General features: G+C 37.3%; 1 protein-coding gene across 1 annotated transcript; it reads left to right on the forward strand.

Moving 5' to 3' along the window:
• The first annotated feature begins 839 nt into the window (after window positions 1-839).
• Window positions 840-13,889, forward strand: plb1 (phospholipase B1). Its single transcript, XM_063908187.1, has 43 exons — window positions 840-1,073; window positions 1,783-1,823; window positions 1,921-1,984; window positions 2,131-2,194; window positions 2,319-2,353; window positions 2,876-2,942; window positions 3,101-3,149; window positions 3,657-3,722; window positions 3,817-3,882; window positions 3,966-4,021; window positions 4,189-4,258; window positions 4,351-4,458; window positions 4,613-4,666; window positions 5,094-5,162; window positions 5,307-5,393; window positions 5,482-5,542; window positions 5,627-5,685; window positions 6,020-6,093; window positions 6,168-6,211; window positions 6,696-6,804; window positions 6,914-6,965; window positions 7,090-7,170; window positions 7,495-7,560; window positions 7,672-7,772; window positions 7,849-7,930; window positions 8,085-8,189; window positions 8,290-8,385; window positions 8,507-8,578; window positions 8,675-8,752; window positions 8,872-8,932; window positions 9,023-9,081; window positions 9,566-9,633; window positions 9,729-9,772; window positions 9,902-10,001; window positions 10,103-10,154; window positions 10,289-10,369; window positions 11,226-11,291; window positions 11,489-11,583; window positions 11,835-11,916; window positions 12,246-12,350; window positions 12,485-12,580; window positions 12,707-12,784; window positions 12,915-13,889. The coding sequence occupies exons 1-43, from the start codon at window positions 1,013-1,015 to the stop codon at window positions 13,179-13,181; spliced, it is 3,291 nt and encodes a 1,096-aa protein (XP_063764257.1). The 5' UTR covers window positions 840-1,012; the 3' UTR covers window positions 13,182-13,889.
• Window positions 13,890-14,446: the final 557 nt, after the last annotated feature.

The following is a 14,446-nucleotide window of genomic DNA, read 5'->3' on the forward strand; positions in this document are numbered from 1 at the left end:
GTGCCAGGCTATCTGCAAATCAAAGAAGAAGGACAAACTCATAAAGTATTTAACAGTCTAATCTTCTTATACAATCACATCTCCAAAACTGAACATCGCCAGATTCATGAAATTGCTGGTTGTTAACATATATCATATAACCTTGCTGAAGTTGTGAAACTCCATTTATCTTTATTATCTTTATTTATTTTTATTTTTGTTTCCTTCATTTTGTATGAATCTGCAGCACTGGCATCACTATTAAAACATATTAAAAAGGATTTAAAGTTCAAATGCACAATGGCACATTATAATGTTCATAGTTCTGTCAATATTATTAATGATGTTCGTTCTTTCTACAAGCTAGGTTATAAACTTTGACTAAGAGGTACAACATTTATGATTGTTTGAACTTTTACACCACATTGAGTTTTATTATGAACCAGAAATATGATAATTTCCTCTGAAAATCACTCTAGTTACTATCACTGTGTCTATAAACGTCCCCTGTTCCTTGTTGATAAGTTGTTTTCTTCCATTAAACATGATAAAAAGATGAATTGATGATTTATGATTTAGCATCATGGTCACAGCCAAATGATCCTTATGATCTCCCTGACCTTCCATATTGTGTAAGTTTGGTTGGCTGAAAATATGCAGAAACTCTTTAGCATTACAAGAAGAATTGCTGCTGGTGACACAGGTACACATGGACAATCAAATACAGAGATAGTGAAGATAATGTACGACTATTAATGTGGTTGACTGTCAAGATGAACTGATAAGAGGAAGATATGACTGACAATAAAAGAGTGTGAGTCGGGAAAATCGCACAATTTATAATTCTTCATTTCCCACAAGAAGGACCTTCCTTTCCTTTCTAAAACGTTGTCCTCTTGGGAACTCTTTCTCCACCTGCTTTCAGGTATACAGTGTGCTGTTACAGTCATTCTCTGTCTGAGGCTGAGGGGGAAAAGAGGAGGGCATTACACAAACCCCTCAGTGTGAAAGGAGCTCAGTGTCTCACCTCATCATGACTGGATCTGCACTCTTGATTTTGGCTGCCCTTGTTGGATCCTGCATTCAGTTTACAGGTAAAGTACATTGACATTTTTGTTGCTGTCACTGACCTTGAAGTCAAAGCTGGCCCCATCATGTGATGAGATCAGAATGATTTAGTTACTGAATAGCCAGTCTGCATTTTTTCAAGGATAGTTGTGAACATAGGTGCATTGTTGCTGGATGCATTTTCTACAGTAGTTCAGCATTACTAGGCCATTTGCCACAATAGGGAGGTGTTATCTACACACTACCAGCTTTATGTAGTACAAAGTCGGAGCTTTCTGTAGGATTACATTATGATACGCACAGAATAAAGAAAAAGTTACCAAATCCATTCTAGGTTATATGAAGTGCATGTGTTTATGTGAAAAAACAAGATAAGGATGCAAAGCAAATAAAATAAAAAGTTCATTGAGTGCAGTCATCAATAATTAGAACTGACCCCTATCGTCTTATCAATTATGATAAACTTAAAAGGAAATTTCTGCCATGATTTAATTTTAAAAATGTTGTTTAGATACTTCCCAATGTTTAAATAAGATGCTGTATTCAAAAGTAAAAAAGAGAATTACAATCAATCTAAATACAATTTTTTTTAAAATGTCTTCCTCTTAACTTTTGGAAATTATTAACTTATAAAGTAACTGTTTTAAAATGTAAATGTAGTTTTGAGTTTATGTATTTTGTTATCTTAACAATGTAGTAAAACATGATTTTGTTTCCTTCTTATGTCACATTTAGGTGCTGCCAATGATCGAAAAAATGACCTATCAACAGATCAGGTAGAGTATGGCAGGAATAAATGTATATGTTTTTGTAATTTATGAAATGTCCTGATAATCAATGATCACTCTAATAATTTATTTTCCTCTGCTACAGACAGAAACATACATGCCAATACTCTGCTCCCCATCACCTGCCCCTTTATCCCCCACCTCTTCAGGTAATGCGCTTCAAAATTTCTATCAATAATCATATTAATCTGACTAGAATGTGATTGCTTTCTATGACATATTAACATAACATCATCACCGTCTTGTTTTGTTCTGTGACAATGCTTCTTCATCCCCCCTGCTTGCTGTCCATCAGTTCATACTCTCAGACCGGTTGATATCTCAGCTGTTTATGTCTTGGGAACTCCACTCTCACACAGGTATACATCCACAGATATATTCATTGGAATATCTTACTTTGGTGATTAACACATTTGGCTTCCTGAGCAGAAGCTTATATGTGTTGTATCTCTCAATCTGACGATGAGTCTTTTTTATTAATAGTGATGAATCATCCAGAGTGGTCAAGAGAGTCGCTGGTAAGTCCATAAACCCTCCACAACATGCCCTAATCACCACTTAGTTTTTCTTTCAAACAGATTAAAGAAATTAGTGTGAAAGGATCTAGAACACTTAGGATTTGACAATGGTTTTAAACACAATTCCTACTGTACTTGATCTATCTATGGAAGATAAGAGCTTAGGACATCATACTGCACATAATTACACCAGAGATGTAATTTATTTTGCTGTCAGACCTAGTACAGTTCAAGGACCATGTCCCAGCAAATTTCAGTTAATGAGCACACTTTGAAGAAAAGCTCTGAGAACAATGTATTTTTATTATACTTTATTGATAAGGGAGGAGGCCATAAAGACAGGTTGTTGACCTTCATTTAACATAAAAGTAAGCAAAGCGTGAATGGAAATGAATGGATGCTTTCACTTACTCCCCTATCCACCAAAGCAGTTGGAACATAATGTACATAATGCACTGTACGTGTTTATCGTAAGGAATTGTACATGCTGTAGATAAGGTTGTGTCTTTGTCTGTTGAATAGAGTTGCTGTCCATGTTTAACCCTGAAGTGATCACACCACATGTGGATCAGACCTCACAGCAGCCTAGGTAACATAAACGCACTAACTCACACAAGTGCAGTAACACGCATATATGCTTTGTAAGGATTTTACTGCAGGTGTGTTATATGTGAGTGTGTGTGTGTGTGTGTGTGTGTGTGTGTGTGTGTGTGTGTGTGTGTGTGTGTGTGTGTGTGTGTGTTGCAGAAACTTGTTGGAGGAAGCTGAGGAACTGTCACTATCCCTTTCAAATCAGGTACATATTAACCCGTCATAACAATGGTACCAACTTGTTAAAGTCTAGAACTTGTATTTCCTCTATAAGCCCTGATAGGCAGTTTTTTGCATTTGGAGGACGCCAGATCTGCTCTTTCTCTGTTATTGTAGGCTAAGCTAAATTCAGCAAATTGTAAATTCGCCACATTGTTTATACAAAGCCTTTAAACCAAATGTAATATCATGACACTAAAAAAATGAAGGAATTATTTGTTTTAATTGAAGATCTTTGTCTGGGTGCTTTAACTTCTCCCACTGCCCCAGACTTATGAAGGGAGGTTAGATGGATACCAATCCTTTTATTTTTTGAATGAGAATTTGACTAATCAGCTGATTTATCTAGAGTTTGCTCTACTTGATTAACCAGTGTCAGATCTGCTAGATTGTAGGTCTCTGTGACCCTCAACACGAAACATATTACCTTTCACCCTGAAATCTCACAGCGGATGCAGTTTTTTTCAGTGTTCTCTTCCTTATGTCTTTGCAGGTGACAGACTGGAAGCTTGTGTTGCTGTTTGTCCCGGCAGATTCTCTGTGTGCCTGTTCACCACATGTAAGATTCCTCGCTTCAACAAAGTCATGTTTGACACAAAAAACAAAGTTATTAAACGACCTAAAGCGTGTAATACTGTTTCCCTCTGTTTCAGGTGACTGCAGATGTCAAAGCTGTTGTGCAGGAAGTAAAAGCAGCTCTCCAGTTGTTGGAGAAAAGGGTACATCAGGTTTTTGTTGAATACAGTTTTACCATGCATAGATTGAATGGATAAAAACTAATCTACTATGTTTATGTTTACAGTTATATCACACTTTAGTTCATGTTGTGGTCTGGAGCACAAGTCATCTGCATCACAAGTGAGTGTTTAACATTTTATCTAATACAAACATAGCAATATACCTAGTATAAACTACATTTACTTAATTTAGAAATAATTGAATCCTTTTTTAACATGCATTAGTATAACTTGATGTATTATAAAAGACAATGGGCAGTGATGTGCTTTCTTCTTATTTTCTGGCAGTTGTGAGTGTATGAGAGATGAAAGCATATCCCAGAGACTACATAAAGCAACTCTTTTGAAAACACTGCAGGTGAAATCAACTTAAATAATACCTATAATGTGCTTGTTGCAGTCATATTTAGCTACTAACTTCTTTCTGCTTTTTTTCTATTTTGTTGACAGGACTCTCTAAACCATGTTTTGGAAAATCCAAGGTGGCTCAATAAAAGGGAAGACTTCACCGCCGTGCTGCAGTCTACACCAGTCATCCTCGGACCTATCTCGGAATTTGTAAGTGAAGGAAGTACATTTCTTGACATATAAATGAACCAATCTGTACTAACAATTGGCAACAGTCCAGCTTTCATTCCAGGAACAATGCATGAAATATCTTTCAAATGCCTAATGTGTAACTAGCATAATATAGTTGTGTCTTTCTTTGTAGGAGGAAACGGTTTCTGACTCAAACCTATTGGCTATTCAGCTATGGACAAACCTGGTAAGCTTAGTTATTATTATAACTATATAATGAGTCAAAGTCCTGAAAAACAATTACATGTAGAGTGTATTGACAAAACATCATGCTTAAAACATTGATGTTATCCTGACACTGGAATTGACCCTGAGTCTTTGTTGTAAAAATGACCCAACAGCTGAAAGTCATCATAATCACTCCTCAAGCTAAAGTGAGCTTGAGGAGTGATTACTTTGAACGTTTATAACTCTGACAAGAGATTAGATAGGAGATATAAAGATTAACATGATCACATACTCTTACAAAAAGAATATCTCTAGCTTGGAGCATTTACATCATTATTCAGAATTGTGTAAACTGTACTGTTAAAGACTGCATGGTTATTGGCTGCTCAGAAATGGCACCACTTATACCCAAAGATCTGAACCAATCAAAATGTTTCCTCCTGCAGCTTCAGCCTTCGACAGGTCAGGCAGAGGTCATGGACACAAGCATATTTACTATTCGTTGCCCTACCCAGGTAAGTCATGCCATCCCATAACGCTGCTATAAGGAATTGCTTAACAAAATGTGTAACAGCATCATTCAGTACTAAAGATATGATCAGTATCAAGATTTTAAATCTGATGTTAAGATTATAACCTCTTTTTCACCTTTATCCCAGGAACGACCTTTCCTGCGGACACAGAAAAATTCCCCTACTGGAACAGTGGGTAAAGTTTACAGCAAAGCCTCTACACTTATAGATCCTGTAAGTCTTTCAACTCAACCTCACAACTAAGATGATGCATTCAGGGCACATACAGCTAGTCTTATTTGAGAGTACTGTGTGTTTGCAGGTTATGGGTACAGAGATACTTTGTACAAACCGCAGTTCATCTCACACTACACCAACTTCAGGTAAAAAACACATCTCTTAGCTTTTATTCTGCTATTTTATTTCCAGAAATGTATTTCAATCAAACCCCTTTATTTTCTTTTTAGTTCATAAACTCAGACCTGGAGATATCAACGTTGTCGCAGCAGTAGGCGACTCACTGACAGTGAGTGCCTCCTTCCTCCTTTTCTTAAATTAATGTCTGAAAACAGTATCCCAATACAAATGAATAAAGAAAAAGAGTATACAGTATATGTAATGGAGATATATGTTGTACTGTATGTGTGTGGATGTTTGCAGACATGCAAACGCAATCACCGACATATAAAACACTTAGGATAGGGTAGATAATAAGGCTTGGTTAAAACACAAGGTGCCAAAATTATAACTTAAAAACAATTTAGCTATATTTACACAGAGTCTTAATACCCCCACAACTGCAGTCCTTGTTCGACAAATATTACCTCTGGATTCAATTTCACATCGGATGTTTTGTGCAGGCAGCCAATGGTGTGGGCGCAAAGGCAGACAACCTTCTGTTAGTCATTAATGAGTACAGAGGACTATCATGGAGGTAAGATAAGTGAAATTACACCTTTAAAATGTGAGCCAAATGTGAAGCAAACATGCTGTTTTCTTCCATTTCAGTATTGGTGGTGATGAAAACATTACCACTGTGACCACCCTGCCAAGTATGTCTGTCTTTTTGAATTATTTTTAAATTGTAATATCATGAGGTCCATCCTTATCTAATTGAAGCATTGTGCTCGATAACGTCTATTGTTTTGGTGTCTTATCGCCATCGTTATAGGCCTCACAGCAGGACTCAGTTTTACTGTATGTCAGATAATGACCTTAATGAACAATATATTTAAGGATGCCTTTGATTATCAATATTCAGAGACCAAATCTTCAATAGATGTAAACAATTATTCAATAAAATGTTCTAGTTGAAGTTCACTTTCTTTATCATTTTAGGTTTTATTAAATGGTGCCAGTTGTATGCAGATTGTTCCATTGTTTTTTTCTGTTTAGTATTAAAAAAAAGAAATGTTTTTATTACATTTATTATATTTATTATAATATTTCTACATCTACTACAAAATACAGGACTTGCAATATCATATGTATCAATGTTTCCATTTCAGTTGTTGTGCCTGTGTCTTTGGTCTGCAGACATCCTGAGGGAGTTTAACTCCAACCTGACCGGCTTCTCAGAGGGAGTAGGTGATGAAAACTCCCCTAAAGCCTTCCTCAACCAGGCAGTGGCAGGGGCCAAGAGTGGGTGTGTCATCGTTTTAAGTTTCACTTGCTTTACTTTACGTATTAAAACATCAGCAGGTCATATCAGTACAACAAATTGCACTTTTACTATCAAACCTTTTTATTTTCAGGGACATGGTGCAACAGGTGCGCGTCCTTGTGGACAAAATGAAAAATGATCCGGTAAGACAGTGGTACACTACAATAACACACACATGCAGATTTGGTTTCAAGTAACCTTTGTTTCAGTTGTATGTTCACAATTAACACGTTAAAAAAACACATCAAACTCTTATCTCTTTAACAGGGTATTGATTTCCACAACGACTGGAAAGTGATCACCATGTTTATTGGTGGCAATGATCTATGTGACTTCTGCACAGACAGCGTGAGCATTAAATTCATCTTTTGTATTGAAGTTGGCATTATGCTTTTCCTGTTTTCATGTGATTGTTGAACTGTCTTAAATGCTCAATAAAAATAGAGATTTAGGATCTGTTGTTCAAGGGATATAGAATATATATTGTAAGAACAACAAAACATCAGCTTTATGGTTGATAGATGTTTTGGTATATTACATTTGAATGAAAGACATATTTAGGATCTGAAACCAGAACATAAATGACTCAAAAGATTAATTTATTACCAAAATAGCGTCTTATGTTTGCACAGGTATAGGTTCTCATGTTTCGGATCGTGTGTACTTCCACAGGTTTTTTTCTCACCCAGCAATGTGGTCAGTCGTATCAGCCAAGCTCTGGACATACTGCATAAAGAAGTATGTTTTCAACTTATTGCACAAACAAACAACCTCACAGTATGTAAGCAAATTCAAAGTCAGATTCCAAATTAAACATCCCTTACAAACCTTGTGTTCTGCATCTTCCAGGTGCCTCGTGCCATGGTCAATCTGATTGAGCTGTTAAACCTTGTACCGTTGCGTGATCTTCACAAAGATACATCTCTGGGCTGTCCCACCTGGTTTGTAAAGTGAGTGATTTTTTGTGTTTCTAAGGAAGAACACGGACCAAGTCATTCTTTAACAGTGTTGATGTTTATCTTTTAGTATAGTCTGCCCATGCATACTGAAGCCTAAAGATGGATCCTCTGAACTCCAGAAGGTCAATGAATTCAATGAGGCCTATCAGGTAAGAGACTAAGGGATGCTAACCTGAATAGCTTTTATAAACAATTTTAATGAATGTAATCATCATCAACTCAAAATAACTGTCACTGCAAAGTTACCCACTTGCTGACACTTCTTGTTGTAGTTCTTTATCTTTTGTCTGTCTTTCCATCCAGCTTGCCATGAGAGATCTAATAGACTCCGGGCGTTACGACACACACGATAACTTCACTGTAGTGCTGCAGCCTTTCCTCAGAGAGATTTACCTGCCCAAGTTAGAGGTAACATTCCTGAAACATTAAATATTCCCACTCAATTTTAATCATACTTTTATTTATTTATTTTCTGAATTACTTTCTCCTGTCGCTTCTTTTTGAATAGGATGGCCGTCCTGATCGCTCATACTTCTCACCCGACTGTTTTCATCTCAGCCAGAGAGCTCACACTCTTATGGCTAAGGCTCTTTGGAACAACATGGTATTTGCTTAATTAAAAGAAATGTGCATTTGCTTAATTAAAATTAATTCTTTAAATTCTTATGTGGATTTTATGTCTCTCATAATGATCCAAAATAAATGACCTTCACTAATCTCTCTAGTTTGAGCCAGTGGGCAACAAGACCATTACACAAGACTTCTCCACTGTCATAGCTCTGAAGTGTCCCTCTGAGGTAACTGAGCCAACAAATTGTCAAAAACTACACATTATAGGCTGTTATTTTTTACATTTGTGTGTATTAATCTGTTTTTAATTATTTTTTTACCAGACAAACCCATTTTTTAGGACTGCTGTCAACAGTAACTACACCTATCCAGGCCCTCCCCCCACCGCTGCTCCTATTACAGTACGTCACAGCTTCTGTCTTTCATACAGTACAACTTTAGAATGGAAAGTAATTATTATTTGTGCATGATGCCAAGTAATAGAGTATTCATATCTAAAACATGTCTCTGTGTAATTTAGAATTGGGGCAAAGACTTTTCCTGTGTTAACACAGCACCATCCAACTCTGTTCCCACTTCAGGTAAGCAGTCACTGTGTTTCTTTTTACAAACAGGGAGATGTAATGTTATGTTATGATATATAAATAATGCTAATGTTCATGGTTTGTTAGCTCACAGGATACGACCAGCTGACATCAAAATAGTGGCTGCTTTGGGAGACTCTTTAACGGTAAGTTTGCAAAACAAATGTCACCAAGTATGATGTACATTTTACGTGATAAAAAGGTCTTAACTCAAGGCTTGCAAGCTTTGTTACAGCACTTTGGATTGCACCTCAGTCTTGATTTGGTATACTTATTCCATGTAAAGCACTTTTCTGTTTTGAAAAGTGCAAAAAACAAGTTGAGTTCTTGTCAAATGACTAAAAAGTTGACCAGAAGATATACTAGCATCCCATTTATTGTTACAGGGCACTATGTAGTTCATGAGTACTGTAATACATTATGAAATCTATGTATTTGTATAAGTTATAGTTATACTATATGGAGAGAGATTTTTTAGTCTATGTTTTATCAATTTCTTGTCTTGTGCATCATTTTGGCAAGATCCAGGTTGTCATATTTTGTTTTTGTTAGTTCATATGCACTATCAATTAAATGTATCACAAACATCGAAATGATTGAAAGGAATAACCATCTCTCTTTATCGTGTAGACTGGTTTTGGTGCAAAGGCAAAGGATCTTATTACGCTGAGAACTGAGTACACTGGGGTGTCATGGAGGTAAGAGACTGCAATCAAACTATGTTAACACACCTGTACAAACACTGCATTGTGATATACATTTAAATATATATATATGTTTTATATATATAAAGCATTGGAGGAGACAAAACTCTTGAGACTGTCACTACATTACCCAGTAAGTCCCAAGCCTCATCTTTTCTGTCTTGTCAAATAATGCGCACTTGCTCCACTAGATGGCAGTTTTGAGCTGTAACAAAACATTTTCTGTTGCTTTAATTCCTTTACTTTCCTTTGTTTACATCAGATATACTTAAGAAGTTCAACCCAGAAATCAAAGGATTTTCAAAGGGAGTAGGGAAATGGCAGACTGGCTTCAACATGGCTGTATCAGGAGCCAAAATAGCGTGAGTTATAATTTGACTTTGATCTGTTATCAGGTTTGAATGCCTCACTTTCTTGTGTTACGTTTTAAGCATTTCGAGCACTCATGAATAAACTCGTGCAGGGTAATCCCAGCACAGATCCGGAAGCTGATTGATACCATGAAGAGCGACACTGTGAGTTTAACCTGCGGCACAATGCAAACACATGCCCTGTTTCGTTGCCACAACTTGTGATACTTTATTGTGCAAGAATAAACCTTATCTTTGCTCCATCTCTATTTCTTTCTGACCCTCATTTTCACAAATAGAAGGTGGATTTTGAGAATGACTGGAAGCTGGTGACCCTCTTCATCGGAGGCAATGACCTGTGTCAGTACTGCAATGACCGGGTGAGTTGCTCTAAGAAGTCGTCATCGGAAATGATATATTAAAAGCACTCCCCTCAGTTAAAAGTATCTCCTGCCACAGCACAGTGGTCAAACATCCTGTGGTGTTGTGTGATGCCATGTGTAGAGCTGTCTCATGATATCACTGTCCAAATGGGACCATGCACTGGAGCAGAATAATCAAGCTTTGTGAGCAGCCCTCCCCTAATTGTTTTATTGTGTCAGAGTAAGATGAGAGCAGACATGGTTTCTTTTCAATGAGCACATTCTGTCACACAAAACACCCTTCCTCCCTGCTGTATCTCGGCCTCTGTCTGCGTTAAACAAGCACACGAGGCACAGTGACAGGCCTTGTTCTCCAAGAAGCATAAACAACACAGAGGTCACCCAGACTCTGTTCATCCTGTCTCCCGCTCTTCCTACTTCTTCTTCTCTCTCTTTCTTTATCTCATTTTGCCTCCGTTTCCCTTTTTTCCTCTCTCTCCATTACTCTCCTTGCGTTCCACTGACACGGTACTCTCTCTTTTAATGTTTGTGCTTTGAAGCAGAATATCAAAGCACAGCATCAATATAAGATGAGCTCTGAGACTGTGGTAGTGACAGCTTAGGGTTCGTTGTTGCTTGTATAGTTATACATGTTGCATTGTGTCGGCTCTTTTTGGTTGATATGCACTTCTTTTAGCTACGTACTTGGCTTCCCTTGTTTTGTGCACTAATTATTCTACTTGTCTATAGTCACAAAAGAGAAGAGTTGTTCATGAAAAAGAAGGCATTAAACTACATGAATTCACTATGGATTCATAGCAAACCTTGTGTCCATGTGTGTAATTTCATTATTCTTTTTGTCTCAAAACTACAGGCCAACTTGTCACCTCAGAACTACAGCCTTCATTTGAGGACAAGCTTGGATATGCTATACCAAGAGGTAAAGTAATTATGTATCTACAACAACAAAAAAAACAGTTTTATTATGCATAGAACACCATAACAGACCAGAATATTATTAAAATGATCCAGCTTTCCATCCCAGATTAATATTTTCTTCTCTTCTAGTCCCAGAACAGCATTGATAAAATAATGAATTTGTAGCTGCATAAAGCTCATGTTTTCTTGCCCTCCCAGGTTCCCAGGATAATTGTCAACATCGTGGAGATTCTAGAAATTGAAGGCCTTCGTAAGATCAAAAGGGATAGTCTTGGGTGCAATGTAATACAACCGTAAGCTTATCAATCCCCTCATACCCTATCTATCAGTTCAACATGAATTATGAGCACTGCACGTCAGATTGCTCCTTTGAATCAAAGTCACTTATCTTAATACCTTGTCGATCCAGCAAAAAGGTGTTTTTTCAAAGGATACTTCAACTCTGAATAAGTGATAAAGTAGCATACCAAATCAATTAATATATAAGAGGATATGCATTTTGTTTTTCTAAATAAGCTGTTGAAACTTCCCCCTTCATCCTCAGGTTGGTCTGCCCGTGCTTCTTGCAAACAGGAGAGGACTCCCCAGAGCTGGCTGAAATAAAACGGATCAATCGGGATCTACAGGTTAGCCAGCTGGAACGATGAGGTCAAAATGTGTGACCACCAGCATCTAGTTAAAGTCTCACCCCCACGAACAAATGGATTTTGCCTTTTGTTATTTTACTGTGCAGAATCAATAACTGTATGTGCAGAGATTGAGACTAACTGGATATTTTCACATTCATCTGCTGAAGGAAGTTATTTTCTCTGTGCTCACCTTAAACGTATCACAACTAGTTTGTAAGCCAATCATGGTCAAACAGGTTAAGAGTTAAACCTGATTGAACTACTTAACATAAGGAGAATAACTGTTATTGTAGTAGGCCATTTAACGTGTGTGTTCTTTCCTTCAGTATCAGATATCAAATGTGGCCTATGGTGGCAGCTACGATGATCGAGAAGACTTTGCTGTGGTCGTGCAGCCCTTTTTTAGGAACACTATCGTTCCTTTCAATGCTGTAAGTCTTCCATGTACCCCTGAGCCGCTACTGCATTCTACATTCACCAATACATTAGCTCTATAACTGTAAAAAGCTCTGCCCATCAACGCACACAATTCCCACTGACACATATCATTTTAATTCTTCTCCAGGAAGGCAAACCGGACGACACTTACTTCTCTGCAGACTGTTTCCACTTCAGTGAGAAGGGACATTCTGACATGGCTACAGCTCTGTGGAACAACATGGTGAGTCCAGCAGGTGGACGGTTAATGGCTAACTGTTTGACAGGACAAGTGCTTTGAATAAGTGTGAAATAGCAGATCTGAAATTAGTCATGTGCTGAGCAAAGATGTTCTCTGTTGTATCTCTAGTTGGAGCCAGTTGGTAAAAAGATGAAATACAACAATTTCGTTTTGAATGCAAGAAATACCCTCATTTGCCCCACTGAGGTAAGCCCATAAGCATGTCTCATTGTGCTACTGATGTCCCACTTGTGATATGTCTGTACAATTTGTGCATTAAAGCAGGAATGGTTCATAAATGTGGATGTGATTGAATAAAGGACCTTTCCTCTTCCAGGAGCATCCTTACATCTTCACAAGGGTGAACAGCTTGCCCAGTCCGACAACCACTACTACCACCACCATCACATTACCCACTACTCATAGCACAGCCCTGCTTCCCCCCTTTGAATGCACAAACACCGTGCCAGTGTGGCTTGCTGCTGTGCTGGCTGTAATAGGTCTTGTGATTGGCTGCGCTGTCACATGGCTCCTCCTCTCCTTCAGAGCCAAGAGAAGCAAGAAGATGACAGCTGCAGTGGAGATGAAAGGCACTGGGTTTTAAAGTGCTACTTTTTTCTTTGCACTTGACTATTCAAGGATTCAAGGAACTACCATGCAACATTGCCCTGTATGAGGGGATTTTTGTCGTAGTAGGGAAGTTTTCCATAATAAGTCAGCCACGTCTGCTTTGAGTAGAAAAGTTAAATATTTTCCTATATCCACAGAACATATTAGTGGATGCAAATGTGGTATAGGCAGACCAGTCTGGACAGAATGATGCTTCATTAAAAGTCCTGCATTCAAACCTCACTAAAGTGAAAGGCAAGGACTTAATGAGACAATGCAGTCGCCGACTACTTCTAATTAAAATAAGTAGATGTCATATTCAAAAATAAAGTATGAAATGACTGGCTACACATTAACTTATTACTGCTGTTATTATGTAATTTTATTTAAAGTGTTGAGAGACAGATGGTGTGGTTTGCTGTACAGACTGTAAAGCACCATTAGGGAAATATGTCTCTATAAATAAAAATTAACTAGACCTATCTTAAAATGGAAAGGAAGTATGTACCAGAATGTTGAAAAATAAAAGTTGTGCAGCACTATTTTAGCAGATGTAAATATGAATCAAACATGCTGTGCATGCATGACAACTAACTTGGAAATACAATGTCATTTTCTATATCCTTTTTTTCATCTCAATGTCTTTGCTTGTAATAATTATAAATGTTTGTTGATTACCTGGAATAAATGATTTGCAATCAAACTGCGAGTGTTTATGTGACATCTGCTCAGCCGGACACCGACCAGTCCAGACATGTTGTTGCCTGCCTGTCCGTGAAATCACCACCATTAGCCTAAATGGTCATAATAACAAAATGTTAATAGCCCTTGGAAAAAATAATAAAAGGGGTTGATTGTGTTGCAAGAATAAGGCCTTTTCACTTCACTTATTTGACAGCTGAAGTCATTACTTTCATTGCAAATTTATATTTTGCTTTGTAAAATTATTATGGTGTATTGCCATACCTTAAACTACACAACAATGTATAAAATAGTTCACATTAGCTCCACCTGAACCGGCTACAACATTAAAATGATTCTTTACACTTTTATGCATCAGTAAGAAGGATTTCAATCCCATAATGTACACATCTAACAAACAGGATTAGGATGCCACTTCTGATGTTTTAAGTATTTATTTCAGAAAGTTGAAGGTTATGTTTACTATATGCATGTCATATTTTATTTATATTGATAAATTGGAATCTTCAATATCTAATTTGTTAAATATGATACTTATTTGTGGTAAATACCATACTG

Source organism: Eleginops maclovinus, chromosome 19, assembly GCF_036324505.1.
Source record: "Eleginops maclovinus isolate JMC-PN-2008 ecotype Puerto Natales chromosome 19, JC_Emac_rtc_rv5, whole genome shotgun sequence".
Classification (NCBI taxonomy): domain Eukaryota; kingdom Metazoa; phylum Chordata; class Actinopteri; order Perciformes; family Eleginopidae; genus Eleginops; species Eleginops maclovinus.